General features: G+C 38.9%; 1 protein-coding gene across 1 annotated transcript in view; it reads left to right on the top strand.

Annotated features, from left to right (window-relative positions):
* The first annotated feature begins 2,183 nt into the window (after positions 1-2,183).
* Positions 2,184-25,243, top strand: part of CLVS2 (clavesin 2) — a 73,754-nt gene continuing 50,694 nt past the window's right edge. The window contains exons 1-3 of the mRNA XM_058735135.1: positions 2,184-2,294; positions 2,732-3,656; positions 14,749-14,923. Of these exons, the coding sequence (XP_058591118.1) occupies positions 3,268-3,656; positions 14,749-14,923 (564 nt within the window). The 5' untranslated portion in view covers positions 2,184-2,294; positions 2,732-3,267. The remainder of the gene's footprint in view (positions 2,295-2,731; positions 3,657-14,748; positions 14,924-25,243) is intronic.

A 25,243-nucleotide genomic window follows, 5' to 3' on the forward strand; every position in this document is an offset into this window, starting at 1 on the left:
TTTGTGCCCTGCTCCTATGACATTCAGAAACACAAGAGAGCCATGAAGAACTGTCTCTCTTTTTTTTTTTTATTTTATTTTTATTTTTTTTTATTTTTATTTATTTTTGGGACAGAGAGAGACAGAGCATGAACGGGGGAGGGGCAGAGAGAGAGGGAGACACAGAATCGGAAACAGGCTCCAGGCTCCGAGCCATCAGCCCAGAGCCTGACGCGGGGCTCGAACTCACGGACCGCGAGATCGTGACCTGGCTGAAGTCGGACGCTTAACCGACTGCGCCATCCAGGCGCCCCTAAGAAGAAGAACTGTCTCTCAATTTTGGTGAAACCTCTTCAGAAAATCTCTTTATAGAATCCACAGGAGACAAATTTTCTTCAAGTTCTAGAATATTGGCCGAAAGGAAACTTTTCAAAATCTTTTGAACTGTGAATTAAATTATGTTGATAGTTCACATTATATTCAGAATGCCTTTGAAGGGTCATAATTACATAAAGTCCTAGAAGGACATTAAATAAATAAATATATATATTATATTAAAAAATATAGTGTGTGTGAGTGTGTGTGTAATTTTCTGCCTTCCCATTTAAAGTGTAAATTCCTTGGGAGTAATGACTGTGTGTGTGTATGTAATGTATTCTTTTATTCTGGTTCTTACTAAACTTTGCATTAAATTAATGAATAAAATGCCAGAGGTCTGTCATCCTTCTCCTTTTTCTTTTGGTGAACATCATTGCTAAAGAACAATAAGAAGTGTGTGCCTGTAATCTGAGGGTTCTAATAGTCATCAAGGATGACAATGTTTACTTGTCTTCAAGACCGCCAATCCATAGAATCTACAAGAACGTCCCACACAGTGGAGCTCAGGAAATAATTGTTGCATTGAGTTGACTTGAATTTAGGACCCTATTCTAGTTTGTAAGCCAAAAGTTGCTCTTAGGGACATGCGCAGTAAAACATGCTGTGCTTTGAAAAGAGAAACAATCCTTTTCCTCACACCCTTAGACAGTCATCTGAGGCTGAAAGACTGTTCATTTAATGATAATTCCAGTATACAGGTGTGTAACACTAAAGAGAATGATTGCATGTGTCTCCAGAAATACATGCTTTATTACGAGATGAGAAGTGTCTATTTTTCCTTCCGCTGGGACTGTTTTTGTTTTTTGCCCCGGTGCTCATTTCCATTCTGTTCAATAGTAAGTCAGCAGCCAGAATTCATCTTTGAAATACTATTCATGTAAGTTCCTCCAGAGGTGTAATAATCAACACAAAGCTTTGGGACCACTCTGGTCTCCTTTTCTAAATTAAACGTATCTGTCAACAACAAATGCAAAAAGTACAAAATATTTCTGTGTACTTCCCACGTCGAAATGATCTCCTAAGGGACTTAGAAAATGTGTGTTCGTGTGCATTGCCATCTACAACAGCTACTCGCCGGCCGCTCCGGGGTCTTGCACACAAAGGGTGAGAGAGGGGCGTGGGGAGGCCGCGAGGCGTCGATGGCCCGCCTGGCAGGTGATGCCCGCTCGAGTAGCCTGCCGAGGAGTGGGGACAAGGGGAAGGCTAAACTTGGGGCTCAGGATATTTGCATGCGGCGGAAATCGCAGTCCTCCCCAGCGGAGTCAGGGTGAGAGGAGCTGGGTGCGTGCGCGAGCTGAGTGAGCGCTTACGTCGCAGCCAGATCTGTGCTGGGATAATTAGAGAGGAGTTGGGCTGAGCCGAGTCCTCTTTTAGCAGCGGCAGCCGGGGCCGCAGCAGCAGCAGCAGCAGCGGCAGCAAGAGCCCGGAGGGGCGCGCTTGACTCCCACCGCCCGGGGCCCCCGTGGAGAGGCCCGCGCCCCGCAGCTGCCGCCCCGCCGCGCCCACCGCCCCGCGTCTCCGGCGCACAAAGGCGGCGGCAGCCGGCGTGGCCTTGTCCATCCAGGCGTTCGAACCCCGCTCCCTCCGTTCTCCTCTCCCAGGGACGCGAATGGCCGGGCCGGGCGAGGACCTGGGACGCCGGTGGCCCTAGCTCCGCACCCCCACCCTCCCGCTGGGAGAGGCAGCGGGCTGCTGGCTGACGATGTGGTCGCGGCTGCTCCCCAGTGCGTCTCCGGCCCGGGTCCCAGCTGCCGCCCCTCTTCGCTGCTCGCTCCATCCCGCGGAGAGGAGTTGATGCTGCTGTCGCCGCCGCCGCCGCCGCCGAAGCCGGGGCTGATGGATGCCAGGGAGTGCCGCATTGCTTAGCGTCCCCGCCTCCGGGTTTGCTGGTAGGAGCCCGCCGCTCTTCTCTCTTGCTTTGGGGTTTTGTAGAAAAGGTAGAGACATTTTAATTTTATCCTCCACTCCTCTTCTCTGCCTTCTCTCCCCCCGTCCCCCGCCCCCAACCTCGCATTTGAAATGTGTGTTCTGGGAAAGATCCCCCTCCTCCCTCCACCTCCCCCTTCCACCCCCGGGATAATTCCGTCGAAATAAAGGGTTAGAGGAAGGCAGAAGTTGCGGGTGGGGCTGGGGGGTGGGTAGCCCACGCTGGTGCCAACGCCACCGAAACCCTTCTGGTGCCTTCTGAGATCACGGTGTATCTAGGAAGGGAGGAGGGAAGGTGCGCTATCTGCAGAGTCTCCGCCTAATTGGATCATAATCATTTTAAACAAAATCCCACAAATGCCTTTTAAGAATAACATCTTTAAATAAGCATAAGGAAAAATAATTTCCTCCCCCCCCCCCCCCTTCTCTCTTTTTCTTTCTGGCAAAGACGCTCTCTCCCCGCCCTGGAGCTCAGCGCTGAAGAGCCACCTTATTATTAATCAGAATTCCCATCGTTATCCCTGGCAGGCGTATCCTTCAGTAGGGACCGCAGAAGCATCACAGAGCTGGGGCTGACATGTGCGTGGGGGTTGTTTTTGTTGCATCTTGGAAGAGAAGAGGACAGCATCAAGATCACTGCCAACCGTGCTGGGTGGGCTTAGGGGTGTTTTGTTAGGGTTGAGGAAGGACAAGGAGTGTTGGGCCCGCCAGAGGTCCACAGCTCCTTAAAGGAAAGGGAAGAGGGAACCAAAGTGAGGTGTTGTTTTTAGGCGGTGGGAAAAGAAGTTCATACTCCCACAAAAGAGCTGCCGAGAGGCAGGAGCAACAGGGTACTGGTCTGGACGCCAAGACAAACAATTTCCTGTACAGAAGAGGAAGCAGGCAGCAGGGAGGTCTGGAGGCCAGAGTGTGGTGGTGGCAAGGGCCAGGTCTGTTGTGGGACAGTCAGCAGGAGGAAGGGAAGGTTCAGGAACAAGCGGGACGATGACTCATTTACAAGCTGGTCTCTCTCCTGAGACCCTGGAGAAAGCTCGCCTGGAGCTGAACGAGAACCCAGACACATTGCACCAGGACATCCAGGAGGTGAGGGATATGGTCATCACCAGGCCGGACATTGGCTTTCTGCGCACAGATGATGCCTTCATCTTACGCTTCTTGCGGGCCAGGAAGTTTCATCACTTTGAAGCTTTCCGCCTTCTGGCCCAGTACTTTGAGTACCGGCAGCAGAACCTGGACATGTTCAAAAGCTTCAAGGCCACTGACCCTGGAATCAAGCAGGCACTGAAAGATGGCTTCCCTGGGGGCCTGGCCAATCTGGACCACTATGGCAGGAAGATTCTAGTCCTTTTTGCAGCCAACTGGGATCAGAGCAGGTAAATCCTAAATTCAAACTTGTACTAGGGATTCTTTTACTCCCCCATTTTCCGGATTTTACCCTGAGTCATGTCATAGTTTTACAGCCTTGGTGTTTTTGTTTATTTGGCTCATGGGGAGGGGAAAAGAAACTGAAACTACAAAATGAGGTTTTGGGGGCCATCCTGGGCAGTGGAAGAAAGGCTTTTCTTTTTACCTTTGAAACTCTTGCTTCGTGAGCACCTAGTTTCTACTGCAGCTTTCAGTGTTTTCCAGAACTGTGTTATTGTGCTGCAATCTGAATCATTCGCCTTCTAAATACAGCTGCTATATTTTTCACCTCTTGAATAAGTTTACTGTTCTATGGAAAAATGAGTCTGAGAGTGGAGACCACTTTTCCTCCTTGTTCCTAAAGAAATTCTTAAACTAAATTCATCATCATCATCACTGTCATCACCATCACCATCATCCTCCTCATCACCATCACCATCACCATCATCCCTCTTCTTAGCACTGAAGTTTTATTTTTAAAGAATAGCGTGGTGTTCAAGCAAGATCAAGTAGTTTTGTGGCTTGGGAACTTTTCTGCTTGGTGATGTGTAGATGAAGGAATAATACGATGTGTGTCACTTCAATGAAAAGGAAGAGTTGTGGCCTCTCGCTGAGCATGCCTGCTGACACTGAAAATAAAGGCTGACTGGTGTGTGTGTTCTACACCTGCCACTAATCTAAAGAATGTGTTTCCTGTCTGATGTGATTTCTCATCTTTTGTAAGGGAGTGGAAAATGTTCAGATATGTCAGTTGGTAGACTTTTGAGCTCTATTGCTTTTTAACGGAGGGGAAATAATATTTTTATTTCATCTACATTATAATAGCAAGATGCAGAGAGGGACTCTTCCACTTGCTCAGTCAAAATTATTTTCTCAGACTGAAAGATATAAAAAATTATGAAAGACTCTTGTGTAAGGTAGTTTCAATTAAGTTCAAAGCTAAATATATTTCATGGGACTTAAAAATGTTAGCAGAACTATGAATCATAAGAAGCTGGTTGTTATAACATTGGTGTATTTTTAGTTCTGTGAATGGTGACTTTTGATGCATCTGGTTAGTTGAAAACATCTCAGGAACAATTGTAAAAGACTTTTACAGTTACTGAGAAAGTTTATTGATCTTGCAGCTTTCTAGATAGGCTTCTTGGATTATTGAAACCTTAGAATGTGAGCTAATATTTTAAACAGGGTTTTACTTTTTTTAAGTTTTTAAAAAATATTTCTATTTATTTTTGAGAGAGAGAGAGAGAGAGAGAGAGAGAGAGAAAGAGCAGGGGAGAGGCAGAGAGAGAGGGAGACAGAGGATCCAAAGTGGGCTCTGTGCTGACAGCAGAGAGCCAGATACAGAGCTCAAACTCACAAATCATGAGATCATGACCTGGGGCCAAGTCAGATGCTTAACTGAGTGAGCCACGCTTAACCAACTGAACCACCCAGATGCCCCTAACAGGTTTTTTTTTTTTTTTTTTACTCTTTATATAGTCACCTATTCCCTGTAATTCTAAGTTGAGAACTACTCTGATTTCTTTTAGATAAATATAAAGACAAATTACTACCTGAAGAATCATAAAGCTAAGAAACTTAGAGTTAGCTATTGAGGGGGAATAGAGTTCTGTTTCTTATTTTGGTTATTTATAAAGATCTCACTCTACTTTTTATGAGGTGGCAAAGTTTAAAGGACCAAGAAAAGCCACTATTTGGCCACAATTTATCTTTAAGAAATTTTTGTTTCCCGTCTGAGATGGACATTGTAGGGTTATGCAAATCAATTATTGTGTATATCAAAATTGAAAAATTTCTTCAAGAAAGAACCTAATCCATATATCAGAGTGGCATTTTGTTTATTGTGAGCTACAGTAAAATGGGAGCTGAGGAAATTTTATATTTAAATATATCTCAAAATCTCTCTGTTAAAGATATTAGAGAGGCAGATTGCATTCAGTGAAACTTGCATATACATCAGACCTTTATTCACTTATCTTTATAAGTGAACTAATATTCACACTGACATAAATCTAATTAAGATGAAAGAGTTCTCCTCTATATGGGAAGTTAATATTCCAGATTTAAAGAATATGTTTTAGTTCTCTATCTCATTCTTTCATAGAAAGGATAGGTTACTACTAATCAGAATCTATCTCCTTGGAAATCCATAATGGGTGATGATTTATTAATTGGTATATAAAATTATTTTTATAATTTAAACATTAAAATCTCATATGTGTGAAATTAAAAATGAGAAGCTATTTCTTATAAAAATACTCTATCAGGATCCTTAGGCTAAAATTTGTAAATTCTGTTTCTATGGTTGGAAATAAACAGGTATAATCAAGAAGTTATAGAATGTCAAGAACAGAAGGTACACAAGTTATTTTGAGCTTGTCTAAAATTCCTCCTATATTCTTAAAAAAATCATTCCCTCCTTCTTCCTACCTGCCCCCTATCTCAGATCTACATGTATCCAATAACAAGGACTAGTGGATCATCAGTTCTATCGTCTTAACATTCTCTGTAAACTTTTATCATTGAGATATGTGTCTAAGAACTGCCCTGGAGCCTGCAGGACAGTTTCTGGCAATACCTTTCTGGCAGTATCAGGGTCTCACCAGCCCTTCTCCTACCTTTGGTCTGAATCCTTTTCCTTCCCACACTGCACAGCCTCAATTTTTAACTGACTCGACTTCTACAGAAGTCTGTGTCACCTTCCCTTGATGTTTACCTTACTGCTGTTCTGTTAGGTGAACATGCTACCTGCCAAATTCTCTTCATTCCCATGCCTTCCCTGTTCTGGGAGTCAGATCCTGCTCTCATCCTTCCAGACCAAACAACCTGGGTCTCTTGAGAAGACTGCACATCCGATCATGATTTGGACCACCTTCCTTGTGTTGTTCAGCGAATTGCCTGGCTTTCAACAACTTTTTTGAAAAGTAGCATTGTTTTAAAGAAAATAAAATAGCATTGTTTTAAAGAAACAATAGGTGGGAATGTCCAAGATTACACAGGGAAATTCCAGAAACGAGGTAGAAGAAAGTGTATCCTTTATTTGGAAATAAGGTTATTTCCAACCTCCCAAGGGAAAAAGCAAGATTTTTTTTTTAATGAATTTTGAAAAAATTTGTAAAGATCTCTGAAATAACTGATCTGTATAACAAAAAAGATGAAGTCTTATGTTATTATATTTACAATAGCATGTGACCTAGAGTTAATGCAAATCTATATTGAGTTGAAGTGAGTTACGCATTAAAAAGAAAGAATTCTAAGTAGGAAGTTATCTTACATATACTTTCTCCTATGTTAAATTTGTAGGACAGTTTTCTGTGCTCCTCGGGAGACTAGCAAAAGTAAATGTGTGTGAGCTGGTGACTATAAATAAAATAGTGGCTCTTTCCACTGCAATGTAGTGCAGGTCAGTTTCAGGTTATTGCAAAGAATTGGACCATTTCCAAAGCTTTTATAAGAGACATGGAATCTTCAGGAAGACCAAGGTAAAATAATAATATTCACAGCATTATCACATTCTAATATATCTAAAAAATAATTAAAATACTGAAATGTCAAAATGACTTTCAATGTGATTTGTGGTTTTTCTCAAAAGGATAGAACAGGCTCAGATTACTTATTCCATTTATTGAGTAGGCTCTACCTTGGTAAAGATTCATACAATTTCATATCATTTCTTTCAGTTTGTCTAACATAATTTCTGAAAACAAAAGTAAATTCCACAAAATTACAAACAATTGAATCGTTACACCACATCACTAGGATGCAATAATCTTCCACATATCATGTGCTGTATTTCTTTCCTGGATGATAGTGCCCTGATTAGGACTCTACAGATACCTTCAAACTGTCCATTTGATTGCAACAACAGAACGTGAGGATAATGTAACACTGAAGCTAGAAGGGATCATACTACTTTAAGAAAAGGACGTTTGGAATGAAAGTAGATCACAGTTTAGACCCTAGAGCATGAGAGCAGGTATCTGAGAAGTTGAAATTCACTGGACCGTAGTTCTTGCAAACACTCGTGAGGAAATTATGTCACCTGAAACGTCCTGATGACACCCATTCTGATAGTTGGCCCGTAGGCTGTCAGCATGCAAGTAGCATTTTACCTCATTAGAATTCAGGGTAGTCCTCTACACTTTTGTACAGCAAACAAGCATTTATCTGGAAGCTGGTTAATAACCTTTAGAAAACAATTACATACAGCTAAAATAAACGACTCCTAATATAGTGGCAATTCAGAAGCACTGACCGTCTTGCATTATGTTTGGCTTGTCATGATAAACATTGATTATCACTTACAGTATTGAAGCTCTGGAAGGGATAGAAGACTAGCAGGTCAAACATCATGCTATGATTCTCTAACTTATCCTGGAATTTGCCTAAAAAACATATGATTGTAGTTTGTTTGTTCCTATTGTGTGGCTTTTTCACAAAAAAGACAATGATAATGTTTGCAAGTTCAGATTGAATTATGATTCTGCTCACATTTATTAAAATAATGTGGTCAGTCTCCAAACTGAAAGACGGTTAAGTTGATAATAGATTAAAATTTTAAGATAGACATAGATTATACAGATTTGTTTTAATCCCACCATGAAGTTTTATTCTTCTCTGGAAGTGTGCTATGAAATAAAACAAAATGAAGTAAAAATTGCTAGGAACAGTCAAGCACAATTAACTAGATAATTAGGGAGAAACACTCACACTCAGTGATCTTGAAAACAAAACAAAAAAAACAAACAAAAGAAAATAGGCTTCATCTTGAGGCCTGATTTTTGAAGACTCAGTTTATTAAAGTTTATATTTATTTATGTTTCAACGTTTTGTTTTACGGTGTTATATATCGTGTCAAGGTCAGGAATCCTTACCTTTCAAACCCTGGAGACATCATTGTGCTATGTTATGGGTGGGTTTTGAGATTCAGTCAAAACTGGAAAAGCATGTGTGGATTCCATGGCACTTCTGTTCCAGCAGAACCTCTCTGTATTGCTTCCTTATAAGGAGGCTCTTTTAGCAAAGATTCTGGAAACTGCATCTTATTCCAGACTATGCCCTTGGTTCATACCATGGAAAATGGGAAAGAAAAAAAATTGTCCTGCGAAATGTTAGTGGAATATTGGAACGAATCTCTGGAAAAAAATAGGACGGTCTCTAGAAACTGGGGCAATTATACAGTAATTAGTGAAATAATCTTGAAATAACAGCAAAGACCAAGAGTGCCAACCTTAAAGTAGGATGTTGATTGGGTCTGACTTGAACTGGGCTATTTTCATATTTTAGATATACAACTTTAAACAAAGTTGAAGAGAAGCAAAGGATTTGAGGTTTACTACACTGCACTGACAGGATACCTCTAAAGAAATGTTTAAAGATATTTTAAAACATAAGCCAATAGTTAGTAAATTACTGTTATCCTTAGTCAATGAATACATTTCTTCCATTCTTAGAAAGGTTGAGCTCTTTTACATGACTGAGGGCAAGTACATATATTTTACTAACATAATAAACAGTACTACTGACATGAGGGAAAGGATGTCCCTGTACGTCAGGTCCTTATAACATCAAATAACTGAACAAACAGTACTCCATTCAAATCATTAAAAACAAAAAGTGCCTCAGGTGGTTGAGCGTCTGACTTTGACTCAGGTCCTGATCTCACTGTTGGTGAGTTTGAGCCCTGTGTCAAGATTTAGATCCCCTGTCGCCCTCTCTCTCTGCCACTCCCTTGCTCATGCTCTGCCTCTCCCTCTCTCTCTAAAATAAATATTTTAAATAAATAAATAAATAAATAAATGCTGAAATACACCTGAGTTGAGCATTTGTTATATAAAAGAAATTTAGTAGGTGACAGGGCAAATAAAGACATATGACATATTCTTTGTACCGTCAAGAGATATATGACCTCTGGGAGGAAAAAACATGAAACATTAAATAACTACTAGAAAGATTGTAAGTGCTTAATGAGAGTACCATTTGCCTGCGCTCGAAGTTCAGGGCAAAGGGGCAGCTGTGGACTACACAGTGTTGTGCCGAGAGAACATCGCCTTCTCTGTTAACTGAATTCAACCTTTTATTGTCTCATTTTAATGCTTTAATTAATTAATTTATTTATTCATTGATTTAAAACACTTTTATAGCATGTGTGATGTGCCAGGCACTCTTCTAAGTCCTTTGCAAACATTAATGTAGTAAATCTTTATCACAATCCTACAAGGCCAGTGTTATTAACATCCACATTTTGCAGATTAGGAAACTGAGGCACTGGGCGGTGAAATATTTCACCCATGATCATACAACTAGTAGGTGAATTGGTCAAACTTTTTTTGTGTGTGTAGACAGCTATCAACGTAAGTCTAAGGACAAACATAAACCTAGCGGAAAAATTCCATCTGTCATTTACAAAATCTTGATTGAACGTCAGAATAGACAATGAGAAAGTTAAATTGCTAGAATAAATCTTCTGAAGACAAAGACTTAGCAGACATTTGCTTAGAGTATTCTACCCTGAAGAGTTGCCTTTCTGACATTTGCATTTTTTCCATTACAATTCTATTTTGTTTTGTTTTACTTTATTTTATTTTGGTGGCAGTAGGTGCACATTTTTTAAAACTTTTTTCCCCCAAAGAAAGACATTATTCCTGTAGATGTTTCATTTTCAGTGATTCACTTGTTCTCACTCACCTACACTCCCACAGCAGTAAAACTAAAGCAAGGCTCAGACAGCTAGTCTTCTGCACTCAGTGACACAAGCCAGACAGATGAATATTTCAGAGTTCATATTTTCTCTAGGGTTTGTAGACTTCTCCTTTTTCTATTCAGACTCTTATGAATGTCTTCTTGCCTTTCCTTCACCAAAGCCTGCTGCTGGGGCCAGGTTGGAACATGCCCTGGAACCTGGCATGGTGCCACGTTGGTATTGACTTCTTGATCTGTCTTCTGACATACATACTGCCGAGACCTGAAAAAGCAGATCAGCTATTCATTAGACTGCGTTCTAGGTACGAGGCACCATGGGGTGTGGAGAGAACCGAGGATTCAGAAGGACCCGGCTTCTCATCTAGGCTCCCTGCTTTACTCCCATGGTGATTGTGGGCAAACTGTTCAAATTCCCTGAGACCCTGTGTCCTCATCTCCAAAATAATAGGAACAAAGCCAGCACAGAGACTCTGGGCTTGTTTTGAGATTAAGATAATGCATTTGAAATCGCCTTGGAACTCTTAAATGATTACACAGATAGAGGTGTTATTATTGCCACTGAGTAATATAAAACACCTAGATAGGTTCATCAACTTTAGTACTGATGATACCCTGAGGCATTAATACAGGCAATTCTTCGCCTTTGTCTTTCCCCTTAGCACCTTTCTAATAGGAAGTGCTTCAGACATTAGAAACATGGCTTAATGAAAACTGAGGGGAGGGGCAGCCTTAATGAAGAATTTAATAATGGCTGATTGATTTAGTGACAAGGGGAAATTGCTTGCTGTTGTGCTGTTCAGTGTGATGCCAAGATGCCAGTTTTTCCTTGTCAGGCTGGAAGAAAAGATTGGGAAGTAGGAAGGTAATGACTTGTTTGTGATTTAGTTTGCTCTTTGCACCGATTGTAAGTTGTAGAGGATGCCCCAGGAGAGCACAGGCCAGTCAGCCCCCCAAATCCTTGCGTGGTCTGAGGCAGGAGAACACGCTTCCTTGGTCTTGATTGTACAGGTAGTAAATAGGAGATATAGGTGTCAGTCTTCTCCATACAGTTTTTACATATTATAGCAGCTCTGCTGTCTTTCAAGAGCCATGGTCTGTATAGCTTGGTGTCCCAGTTGTAAAATCCCTTTCTTGGTGTTATTTCTTCTTACTACATGCTATGCATCATCCTCTCCAAGTTGATTTCAGATTCAGGATTTACTTAATGCTGTTTTGGAAAGCACAGTCCAGAGTCAAGAGCTGCATTAATGTGCTAGTTTGTTATTTATGGCTTTCTTCCAACATACGAGGGAAGAAGAAAAATGGTGGAGCTCCTGTTGTTGGGATGTAAACCTCACACATGAACATATTTATTGCAGTGACCTCAGATTTGTAGAGTACAACAGCTAAACATAATTTCAAAGAGAAGGATGAAGGTAGGATTCCTGAAGATATAAAATCCCTCATTTCTTTGGAAGATATTTTACAGACTTTGGCAAGATCTCATGTAATAAGATTCTGCTTATGAATAGCCTGCTGAGCTGTTAATGGTAGTAATGTGACATGTTTGACAACAGAGGACTGGCGTGTCAAGAGTGGTTTTGACCTGCCCTTTGAATACAGTTAGCTAAGATGTTTTAATGTTTCTTTTCTTTGATTTAGACATATAATGATTTAGATAAAGATCATTTGATTCTCTTTTTGAAGCAAGATATTAAATTTAAAAACTTGATGAAATTTACTCTTGAAAACTTTGCAAACATGCTTTTCTTCATTGCTGATAATAGGATTTGCCTTGTTTTATTTCCTTTGGAATAACAATATATGTGTAAATTTTTCTCTTGACTTGGCCTCAGTTTTGGAAAACCATACTCAAAGTGTGTTATTTGAAACAAAATGCCTCTTGAATTCTGCCTTCACTGGTGCTATGGTTTATTCTCACTGCAAATAATACATCATCCTTCCAAAGCTGATTTCAGATTCAAGTGTTACTTAATGCTATTTTGGTATTAATGCTATTTGGTATTTCTATAGGTAACATAAGGATGATCATAACGGAGATAGATTCTAAATTGGGCTTTTCTAATTAAAAATACTTTAGCATGATATTATGATGAATTTCAGGAATTAAAATGAACATATATTTTAAATGGGGCTCTAAGCCTAAACCAGAAATATAACCTTTTTCCTTCATCTTTCCAGTCTGTGTAGGTCTATAGACTTTTTGTCATAACACTAAGTTAGGCTATTATATTTATAAAGGAGATAGGCCAGCCATGGCGTGACAAATAAAGGTATTCAGCCATACATATTTCATAGATTTAAAGACAAATAGGTAACAGAGCTCTACACAAAGTTTTATTGTCTTATGTATTCAGGAAGTATTTTGAGATGTTATATCCTTAGGCCTATAAAAAGCCTGTATACTTTCCAAAGATTTAAAAATAATTTTCTGATCCTCGCCTTTTATAAGAATAAGTTATCTAAAGATCATCAATAATTTTTAAGTATAAACAGCCTTCAGTTCTGATTATATCCTGCCTAGTACACTATGTCTATGGTTACCATTACAATAAAAAGCATGCTCTGTATGTATTCCAACCAACATTTACTGAGCACTTTCTGTACACCTAGCGCTATGGAAGTGCTTTCACCTGCATCATGTCTTTGACTTTCCTCTCCTCCCCCCACCCCCCACCCCACCATTGCCAGTGAGATATAGTAAGATAATAATAGGTACTTCCATTTTTCATATTAGGGAACTGAGGCTCAGAATTACAGATCAATGACATGTCCTGGACCACACAGCTAATGAGGGACAGGGAAGGAATTCCATCCTGAAGTCTTCTGACACCATGCTTGATTAATGTTGGGATCCCAAAGGGATTCTATTCCAAACTACTGATTTTACAGATGAGGAAATGATACCCAAAGCAAGTGAAAAATCACCTGAAGTTCCTTCTGAATTACTATGCTTTCTCCATTTGCCTCCAAATGTTTTTAGAAGTAAAACTAGAACCACTCCCTCATATGTACTCACTGTCTCATACTGTCTTCCTGGTGAGCCCATTACTTCCACTCACCTAATCCAGCAATCCTCTTCATCTCACTTGTCTCCTGAGGTCAAGATTTATTTCTCTAGCTTTTCCTAGACATGTCCACCTGAATATATGAGGGGAGAAAACTTAAAATGCAGGCTGCTCAAAAATTGAAATTGTTAACATTTTCATAAATTCAGTGATTCCTCTTGAAATGCTGGGATTTCCTTCTTGAATAATTATCTCATTTTCTTCTCAGCTCTGATTACATTACCCTTTCACTTACTTGAACTTAAGATCTGTATGTTTTTGACTCTGGAATTTGCACCCTTGAGCTTTCTCCTGAGTTTAGGATCTACTTTTTCAGATATTTACTTGATATATCTTTCTGAGTGTACCGCATATTTCTCATACAATGGGTTTTATTCTAAACTCTACATTTCCAACTATCCCCAAAGGTATCCTCTTCTTGCATTATTGATTTTGATTAAAGATTTTACCATTTACTCAGGCTCTGAGGCTAGAAAATCTTTGTGTGTGTCATCTTTTACTCTTCCTTTAATCTTAGTCTCAGCATCTAATCAAGTATCAAATTTTAACAAGTTCATCTCTAAAATACTTCTCAAATTTGCCTTTTTTTTTTTTTTGCTTTTCTTTCTGCTGCCTTCACTGAGGCTGTGTCTTACTCCACAATTAGTGTTCTTGTGCTCTAGTCTACTCCCATTTTACAGCAACATAAAGAGCATTCATTGGGTTCTTCCAATGTGCCAGGCACTGTGCTAAGTGCAAGGCTGAAAAAGATCAAGACTCAATCACCTTTCTTTTCTTGCAGCTTTATGACATAAACTCAGTACAAGTAATTAAAATCTGTTGACAGTTTTAGACCCTAGTGTTATTTAACCCTAGTGTTCTTGTTTATTGGTGAAATTTCTTCAAATCTCATTTTTTTTAAATTTTGGAAATATGAAGGTACAAAGTGTTAGAATTACTGAGAGTGTTCCTGAGCTGCTTAAAAAACTACCATGCCTAGTTTTCAGGATAGTCGAAATGAGATTTTAGAAAATCATAGGAAGGCCTGGAAGTAAAGAAATGGTTGTAAAATATGAAACAGTGTATGTTTTCAAAAGCATTTTAGTTTGGTTTGGTAGAATACATGTTAAATTCTAATATGTCCCCTGAGTGCAGTAAATAAATGTCCTCTTAGGAGAAGATTTTTAAATAAAATAATATTAAGACTCCTGAGGTATCTTAAAGGAAATTTACAGTGTGGTAAACACTATCTATAGTTTTGGTGAAAGTGGTTGTCAAATTTAATGCAGTACATTTCTATTGCTGATAGGTACACACTGGTGGATATTTTGCGTGCCATCTTACTTTCTTTAGAAGCTATGATTGAAGATCCTGAGCTTCAAGTGAATGGATTTGTTTTGATCATAGACTGGAGTAACTTCACCTTCAAGCAAGCCTCCAAACTTACACCAAGCATGCTGCGACTGGCTATTGAAGGCCTTCAGGTAAAGATTTATAAATTACCGAGTTTCTCAGTCTTTCACGTTTGATTTCTCTCATCTGATGTGTTAGAATGACGAAATGTCTTACTTACAGAATAATAAAAGGGGGAGCCTGGGTGGCTCAGTTGGTTGAGTGTCCGACTTCAGCTCAGGTCATGATCTTGCAGTTAGTGAGTTCGAGCCCTGCATCAAGGTCTATGCTGACAGCTCAGAGCCTGGAGTCTCCTTTGGATTCTGTGTCTCCATCTCTCTCCACCCCTCCCCTGCTCACACTCTGTCTCTGTCTCTCTCAAAAGTGAATAAACTTAAAAAAAAATTAAAAATAAAAAAATTTAAAAAAGAATAATAAAAATATTTTTTTTAAAAATAGTTTTTAAGCACAAGCACTAAAACCATAACTGGACAAAGGATTATAGAAGGAAAGTTGAAAGATGTGGCCTTTTCGTAGATGGGAGTTTGTAATACTGAGTGCAAATCTTACTACATCTAAACATAAATGTGGGTGCCAATTGGAGATTTTTATCTTGAGAAGCGGAACAAAGAGCACGTTTTCGATTTTAATTATTAGCTATTTAGCTTTCTTGTTTTGTTTCTCTTTCTTTTTCTGTGTGTATTAATTAATTAGGTAACTATTTGCTTTACTACTCAATTTAACCTGATGAATTGAGGATATGATTATTAATATCTTCGTGTTGCCCATAAAGCTGTTAGAAAGGCAATCGGTCAGTATGTATTTTGATATCTAAGATTTGGAATAACTGTTTTGAATTACTTCTCTAGACTTAATTGGGGATTTTTTTGCTGCTGCTGCTGCTACTGCTGTTGTTGTTGTTGCTATTTTTGGTGGAAAGCCTATCACATAGAATTTATATAGGAATGGTGCTTCTTCCAGGGAATGACACTTACCTGGTTAGGAATTATAAAATGGAAAATCAATTATTAATTAGTGACATGTCATAAACCTACTACTGATAATTTCTTTTTAACTTTTAGGATGTCCTTCTGCTCTCTGTAGTTTGCTTTATGGTACTTTGTATACGATATTTATGGGATAAATTTTAAATTCCTAAAAAAGATTTGAGAAGTAACTCTTCAGTGATATTATTTACTGTTTACTTTCCATGTATTCAACATGCATTTTAGAGGTTTGCAAGTCAACAGTCAATTTTTGTAACTTTTACCACTGAAAATACCACTCGTTTTAAAATAACTAATTATATCTTTGTCATTCATTAGGCTGGAAAGTCAGACTTTATTTTTTTATGTTGAAGAGCCAAAATCATGCAGACCTCTGCTCCATAGGAATTTCTGACTGTGTCTGTAGGCACCTAAACTGACGGCTGATGACTCAATAAAAATGGTCCTCTTCTCCAGGCAGCAGGACATCATAACCAAATTGAATTCACAGTTTGGATGTTGCCTCTGAAGTGAATGAGACACACTGATCCTTTTTCTCTATATAGGTTTTTCCTGATGCAGGTTTCCTGACTTGCTCTTGGTGAGTCAGACTTGCTGCTGCCTTTTCTTCAACAACACCTTTTTAAAAACTCCATAGAGATAGATAATAGGTGTTGGGAGAGGACATAGGATAAGCATGTTTGGAAATGTGTATATCATGTAGAATCACTCCTGATTCTACCCTGTTGTCAGCAGTGTGTAAAGTGTCCTTCGCTTTGTGGGGTGCTTGGGTGACCCAGTCCGATAAGCATCCAACTCTTGATTTCAGCTCAGGTCATGATCTCACGGTTGGTGAGTTCAAGTCCCACGTTGGGCTCTGCACTGAATTGAGGAGCCTGCTTGAGATTCTCTCTCTCTCTCTTTCTCTCTCTCTCTCTTCCACTTGCTCTCCCTCAAAAATAAACATTTAAAAAAAATAAATAAAGTGTCACTTTGTAAAGAAAATTGGCTTCTACAACCATGCTACTTAACACATAATGGTAATCTAGCCTTTTATAATTTTTTTTAACCTGCCATCTTCTTTTTTTTTAGCTTTTTAAAAATGTTTTATTTATTTTTGAGAGAGCACAAGCAAGGGAGGGAAAGAGAGAGAGGAAGACAGAGGATTTGAAGTAGGCTCTGTGCTGACAACAGCGTGCCCGATGTGGGGCTTAAACTCACAAACTGTGAGATCATGACCTGAGCCGAAGTTTGACACTCAACTGACTGAGCCACCCAGGTGCCCCTACCTGCCATCGTCTTCTTTCTGCACTAGGGATAGGCAGGCCTTCAGCTACAAGAAGGACTGGAGAACTCATATTATTTGTAAGAAATTGAAAATAAAAAAAGCATCTCAGGATAGACTCAGTATCTTGCTATTTGCCAACTTACATGGTTTTTGGAGTCATTTAATAGTAACATTGTAAGCCATTCCAGGAGAGAAAACTGACAACTTGGACATGTTTGGGAACTTCCCTATAAGCATGGCTACTATCAGAATTTCTTTAAGTGCTAGGTGTCAGCACAACAGGAGCTACCGTCAATTTAAATCTTTGTGTTTGTGTTGGAGAGGGAAGGATCCCTTGTGCTGGCTGCACGTAGGGACCCGCCTTGTTTCTATTTCCCATAAATGTTTCAGTCCCCTTACCTTTCTCCCAGGACCCAGACTGAGTAAGAGAGTTGATTTCCTCTAATTGCCAACTGGGAAGCCATCTAAAGGAACTCTTTCTGGGAATAAATTTGACATGTTACTAATCTTTAAACTAGATGTTTCTCAAGTTCAGATTGATTTTTAAATGCTCTGTATCTCTGTCTCTGTCTGTATCTATGACTACTTCTATATCTAGATCTAAAAACAATAGTAATTCTGAATAAGAATATAATATGTGCTAAAAACGTTCCATTCATTGGGGCATGGGGCATTTCATAGTCTTCTACTGAAGTAACATTTTTTTACGGCTTTCGTAATCATGACTCTGTTTTACTTTGCATATATTATGTATGACATATTATTGCGTATTGATACATGTTTCACTCTAAGCATCAATTTAAACTGTTTTTTTTTTGAGATTAATGTAAGTCCAAAAAAAGTTTGAAGTAAGATATATACACAATATCAGGTTGCTAAATACAACTACGACCCTCATCAAGACCACCACCACTACCACAATAGTAAACCCCTTCCAATAAACCTAGTCAGGGAAATGAAGAGATAGGATATTTTGTAACAACTCAGTGGGAATTTATACCATGCTATAATCTTGCTATAATATGTTACTTTTATTTAGGCGAACACAACAAATATTCAAGGTACTTGAACCAAAAATAAGAAAGGCTACCAATGGGTCTAGTGCCAGGAAGAAAACTTACTTTAATTATGTGTGTTGTTAATAGGATGATGTAATTGTGTTTTGAAGAGGCCCCATCTCTTTTCCTTTTCAAGTGATTGTATAACCTTTCTAAATTCACACACCAACCCCCCCTTTTCTCAAGCAAAAGAGGATTTTGAATGATCTGGCTAGAGATAGCACCTGACACCTGGGAAAAAGACACATAGACCATTGCTTTTAAGATCCACCTATGATCAAAGTGCAAGGTCAATAGAAAGATAATGCAGAGGGGTGGAAATAGAATGGTCTTTAGAGGCAGATAGAACCGGGTTTGGATGACAACAATGCTACATATTAAATACTTGGGCAAATGACGCACCTTGTTTGAATCTCAGTCCATTCACTTATACCAATTTTAGAGTATTAAATTAGAAATGATACATCTTTTGCTTAGGAGGTGATAGCAATGCTCAAAGTAATTGGTGTGGATAAGCTCATTTGTCAGGCGGCATATTTTTCTGCAAGTGTGCTGTTTTTCTTACAATTCAGTGACTACTTAGACTGTGAAGACTTAAAGTTGATTGACTTTGGGAATCTGAATAACATCACATTTTGCTTTTAGTGTTCAGGTTTTCAATACACAGGTTGCATTTTTTTTTTTTATCACTTCACTGTGTGGTTAAGTAACATCTAGATATTTTCACGTTAGACGCCAAATAAAATATTTGTTCATGTTGGAAACCAAATGAAAAACGAAATTGTTTCACCTGGTGAAAATTAATCTTTATTTTTTGGGGGAGAAACTCCAGGCACAGTGGGAAAGATAGCAAATATGTGGATATCCTTGGCCTGGATGGATGAACAAGAGTTTACTAAGTGGATGAGGACAGGAAGAACCTGTCAGACAGGAAAACTTTGGGGAGGTGTTTTGAACAAACACACAGCTGTATGGGGTCAAAAGTACATGACAAATCTGTTTTGAGGAAACTAGACCAAGAAGTGAATTGAGGCAAATGATCAGAGATGAGCAAAGGAAGACTGGCTGAGAACTGTTTCAGTGGGGTGGCGGATGGCACCCTATGTGGTTTGGCCTGTGTTTCTCCAGATTGGGGAGGTTTGGGACAGGAAAGTGACCTGGTCACTCTTCTGTTTTGGAAAGATGTCTCAAGTAGAGAAACAATAAAACAAGATTCAGGGTGGCTGAGTCAGTTGAGCACCAACTTCAGCTCAGGTCATGATCTCATGGTTGGTGAGTTCGAGCCCCATGTCAGGCTCTGCACTGATGGCTTAGAGCCTGGAGCCTGCTTCAGATTCTGTGTCTCCCTCTCCCCCTCACCCCTTCTTGTGCCCTGTCTGTCTCTCTCAAAAATAAAATAAACATAAAAAAAAATTTTAGAGAGCTTCCATACTACCGTGGTGGTAACTATGTTGATATCATTTTATAGGACAGGAAATGAAACTTCAAGAAGTTTAAGAGACTTAACCAATTTTTCTCACCTGACATGAAGGGTTGAGTCCAGGTTGTCTGACTCCAAAGACCAATGTGTTTCCTGAATCTTGTTTTATTGTTTCTAGGGCTGTGCTTCAGAAAAAGTGGGTAGGCTCAGATTAGAGTGACTTCCCTCCCCCATGCCAAAATCCTCACAATATACAATTTGTTTTTTGGGGTAGAGAGTACAATTCTAACTAACAAAGTCGCAAATGGCTGGCCCGTGGCCTTGCACTTTCTTTGACTCCTAGTGGCAGAACCACTTTCTTCTTCCCAGTGAGCATCCACTTTGAGTGATTGTCAGCCTCTCAGTCCCTGTGATGAAGGCCCACGTGAAAGGCACTTTTCTCATAGCCAAAAAGAACTTTTATCAACACAACCACAGATTGATAAACCACTCATGATCATGGTCCAAGATAATTCTGTATGCTTTCTCTGTGCAGAATCTGTAAATATTTTTTAAATTTTTTAAAAATTTAAAAATTTTATTTAAATCCAAGTTAGTTAACATATAGTGTAATAATGATTTCAGGAGTAGAATTTAGTGATTCATCACTTACATGTAACACCCAGTGCTCATCCCAGCAAGTACCCTCCTTAATGTCCATCACCCATTTAGCCAATCCCCCACCCAAGACTCTGCCAACAACCCTCAGTTTGTTCTCTGTATTTAAGAGTCTCTCATGGTTTGTCTCCCTCTCTGTTTTTATCTTATTTTAGCTTCCCTTCCCCTACGTTCATCTGTTTTGTTTCTTAAGTTCCACATATGAGTGAAATCATACGGTATTTGTATTTCTCTGATTGACTTATTTCACTTAGCATAATACCCTCCAGTTCCATCCACGTTGTTGCCAATGTCAACATTTAATTCTTTTTGATCACCAAGTAATATTCCATTGTGTATATATAGCAGATCTTCTTTATGCATTTGTCAGTCTAGGGATATTTGGGCTTTTCCCATAATTTGGCTATTGTTGATAGTGCTGCTATAAACATTGGGGAGCATGTGCTCCTTCGAGTCAGCATTTTTGTATCTTTTGGATAAATACCCAGTAGTGCAATTGCTGGGTCATAGGATAGTTCTATTTTTAATTTTTTGAGGAACCTCCATACTGTTTTCCAGAGTGACTGTACCAGTTTGCATTCCCAGTGCAAAAGGGTTCCTCTTTCTCCACATCCTTGCCAACATCTGTTGTTGCCTGAGTTGTTAATTTTTTTTTTAAATGAAAGGCATCAGAGGCACCTGGGTGGCTCAGTCAGTTTAGTGTCTGATTTGACTCAGGTCATTATCTCACAGCTTGTGAGTCTGAGCCCCTCATAGGGCTCTCTGCTGTCAGCACAGAGCTTGCTTTGGATCCTCTGTCCCCCTCTCTCTCTGCCCCATCCTTGCTCGCATGTGTGCAGTCTCTCTCTCTCTCTTTCAAAAATAAATAAATATTAAATAAATAAATAAACAAATAAACAAATGAGAGGCATCAAACAATTTTACCAATATAATGTAGCTCCTTGATAGATGAGAAGCAACATCAGATATTTTTGTGGAAATAAATTATTCAGACTTCATTGGAAAGAAACAAGAAAGAAAATTATCTCGCTACTTATAAGAAGTTCATTGATTGGGGTAGTCATAGTAACAGGAAGCATCTTAGAAAATCAATACACGATTAAGTGGATGTGACTTGTAGCCCTGGGAAGCCAATTAAAACATGAAATGTTTGGAGATACCTGGCACAGCTTAGACTGCTTGAATTTACAGTGAAGCAATGTCCTTTTTAATATTTTTTTGTCATTGTTGCCCTATTTTTCTAAAATACTAGCATTCTTAAAACTCTTTAGTAATGAAAAAATCAAACTCTTATGAATCCAGAATCTCTTGTCATTTTTTTTAACTTATCCTAACCCTACCTGTGTTGTTTGTTGTTCTTTGGATATATCTATCTGTTATTCCCTCCCAGCTCTGTTCTCCTGTGTCTCAGTGCTTTTGTTTCACAATTTCACAGGAATCCCCAAACTCCATCTGCTGAAAAGTACATAATGTAGTCAAGGCGCAGCTTGCTGTCAGGGGGGTTGGCTGTAACAAGGAACTGAATAGCTCTTTGAGTTTCTACTTAAGACTCAGATGTAAGGGCCATCGCAAAATGCCTAAATCAGTGCCAGATATTTTAAGAGCCCTTAATAAGTAGGACTTGTGAAAGAATAAAGAATATGTAATCAATTCACAGTACCTAATGGCAGCCCTTTCTTCTGTCTAAAGGGTCTAGTGTTAGAAGCGGTCACCAATCTGCTAGCTTTGAGAGCTCTAGTCATTCATGTGGAAGGCAGAAAGTGCTGCTGCTACAAATTCTGGCTCTGACTGTTTGGAAGCCCAGTCCTACCAGGGGGAGCTTGCCAAAAACAGAAGACATGCTAATGACTTGGAACATCACTGTCCAAGGCTAGCGGGTGACGAGCCCCATTAACTTCAGTCCAGCATTAGTTTGTGCAGTCCTCCAAATCCTACCTACAATTTCTGGCAGCTTCCAAATTGCACCTGTTTGTGTGTGTGTGTGTGTGTAGAATGGTTAAGAGAGAATATCCAAAAAGAACTCAGTGAGATATTGAGTTAATTAGGAATTCCTAATAAAACAAAAGGGCTCTGTGCTTTGCAACAGTGTTCTTTGCAATGATTGTTAACCTGCCAATAGTTTGCAAGCTTATAGTGCTTTGGACAGCAGCAGAAACTTCTTGCATTCAAGCTACCTTGTAAACTTAAGGCAGCATTATGGTGCATTGATAGGAGAGGGCTGAAACAATGCCTGTCTTTTTAAAAATGAACACAGATTCATGAACTGCATTCATTCAGACAGCCTGAAGGTGGGAGAGTTTATTTCCACATTGTGTATGCACAGGCAGAACCATATTGAGAAACAGTGACAAGGGCAGTGTGTAAAAAAAGTGACATTTTCTTCATCACATGCATAGCTGTCTGAGCTAAGTGTGCTTCCTTTCAGTTGTTACTTAACCTAAAACAAATGAGTGAAACCCTTGAAGTTGCTTTATTTCATGGTGTGATAATGTGGTGGTTTGGCTGAGAGGTTTAGTCCCCAGAAGTAGGACGTTGGAAGTCTTTTTAAAAGCTGACAATAGGCATGTAAAAGCTATATATAATATTTAGTTCAGCAAGCAAGCTAAGGATTATATAATCTTTGATAATGGGCTAGGTTAATTCTATGCATATACATACACACAGCACATACATGTATATATAAATGTATATATCATTATCTTTTCTTGTATTAAAATTGCTGTTTATTTTTTATTTAAATTTTTTTTCACATTTATTCAATTTTGAGAGGCAGAGAGAGACAGAGCACAAGTGGGGGAGGGGCAGAGAGAGAGGGAGAGACAGAATCTGAAGCAGGCTCCAGGCTCCGAGCTGTCAGCACAGAGCCGGACGTGGGGCTTGAACTCAACAAACCATGAGATCACGACCTGAGCCAAAGTCAGATGCTTACCGACTGAGCCACCCAGGTTCCCCAAAATTGCTGTTTATTTTTTGATTAGCAGCTAAATCTGTTTAAAATGTCTAGTTGTAGGAAGTAGGTGTCAACTTTGACAAAAATGAAGAGATTGGTGCTCTTGAGTTATTCAACACGTATTTACTGACTTAAAGTAGAGAGTATTATCAATAAAATTTACTACGTGTACACTTTCAACTACTGAGGAAGAGACTACTTATCATTTTGCTTCAAATGGCCAAATAATTGCAGTGACAAAATGGAAAGAAGCAAATAGCAATCTTTTGGTCTGAGTCAGTGAGATAATGATAAATGGATAGAAAGTAATTATCTGTAATGAAAAACTGAACGAACCATATGAGCTGTTCTGCATTTCATTTTATTTGCTATGTTTAGACATGTCCTTAACTAGAGAACAAAAAAGATGAGTAAGTGCAAGTTCTCTTTTATTCTTTTTAGTATCAATGCAAATGCATCTTGATATATCCCTCTTCCCCAATGGCACTTTATTTTTTTACTCTCTTGAATTCTAAACTGCAAAATGAACATTCACTTATCCTTTCAAAAAATTAGTTTTGAATACTCTTCAACCTTAAAAAAGAAGGAAATTCTACCATTTGCAACAGTATGCATGAACCTGGAGGACATTATGCTAAGTGAAATAAACCATGCACAGAAAGACGAATGAGTACATGATCTCACTTATACGTGGAATCTAAAAAAAATCAAATTCATAGTAACAGGAATAGAATGGTGGTTATCAGGGGCGGAGAGATGAGGGAAATGGGGAGATGCTGGCCAAAGGATACAGAGTCTCAGTTATAAGATGAATAAGTCTGGAAACCTAATGTACAGCATGGTGACTATAGTTAGTAGTGGTATACTGTATACTTGAAATTTGCTAAGAGAGTAGACATTAAGTGTTTTTAACACACACACACACACACACACACACACACACACACACGGTAATTATGTTAGGTGAAACATATGTTAATTAGCTTGATTGTGGCAATGAGTTTACAATGTGTGTATGTAACATAATCTGCTGTGTACCTTAAATATATGCAATTTTTATTTGTCAGTCATTACTAAATAATTCTGGGGAAATATTAGGACCCTAGTGTCATCAGATTCTCCTACAGATGTTGATAAAATTGACATGCTTATTTTTCAAATGTTTAGCCATTTTACCTTCATAAATATAACTTAATGGACATCTAAATCAAAATTTTTTGGAATATCAAATTGAGGTGTCATTTTTGTTTTTGTAAATTTTAAAATTCTGGTACCATATTGCCCAAATCATGGAGGTACGTGATTCTTCTGTCTCTTCCATGGATAGCACTCTTGCTATATTTTCTTTTCTTTTTTTTTTTATTTTTTATTTTTTTAAAATTTACATCCAAATTAGTTAGCATATAGTGCAACAATGATTTCAGGAGTAGATTCCTTAGTGCCCCTTACCCATTAAGCCCATCCTCCACTCCCATAACCCCTCCAGTAACCCCCAGTTTGTTCTCCATATTTATGAGTCTCTTCTGTTTTGTCCCCCTCCCTGTTTTTATATTATTTTTGTTTCCCTTCCCTTATGTTCATCTCATATGAGTGAAGTCATATGATTTTTGTCTTTCTCTGACTAATTTCACTTATCATAATACCCTCCAGTTCCATCCACATAATTGCAAATGGCAAGATTTCATTCTTTTTGATTGCCGACTAATACTCCATTGTGTGTGTGTATATATATATATATACATATATATATATATATATACACACACACACCATATCTTCTTTATCCATTCATCCATCGATGGACATTTGGGCTCTTTCCATACTTTTGTTATTGTTGATAGTGCTGCTATAAACATGGGGGCGCATGTGTCCCTTCGAAACAGCACACCTGTATCCCGTGGATAAATGCCTAGTAGTGCAATTGCTGGGTTGTAGGGTAGTTCTATTTTTAGTTTTTTGAGGAACCTCCATACTGTTTTCCAGAGTGGCTGCACCAGCTTGCATTCCCATTTGCTATATTTTCTTAAGATATATCTGGAAATAAAATACTCTT

Source organism: Neofelis nebulosa, chromosome 6, assembly GCF_028018385.1.
Source record: "Neofelis nebulosa isolate mNeoNeb1 chromosome 6, mNeoNeb1.pri, whole genome shotgun sequence".
NCBI lineage: Eukaryota > Metazoa > Chordata > Mammalia > Carnivora > Felidae > Neofelis > Neofelis nebulosa.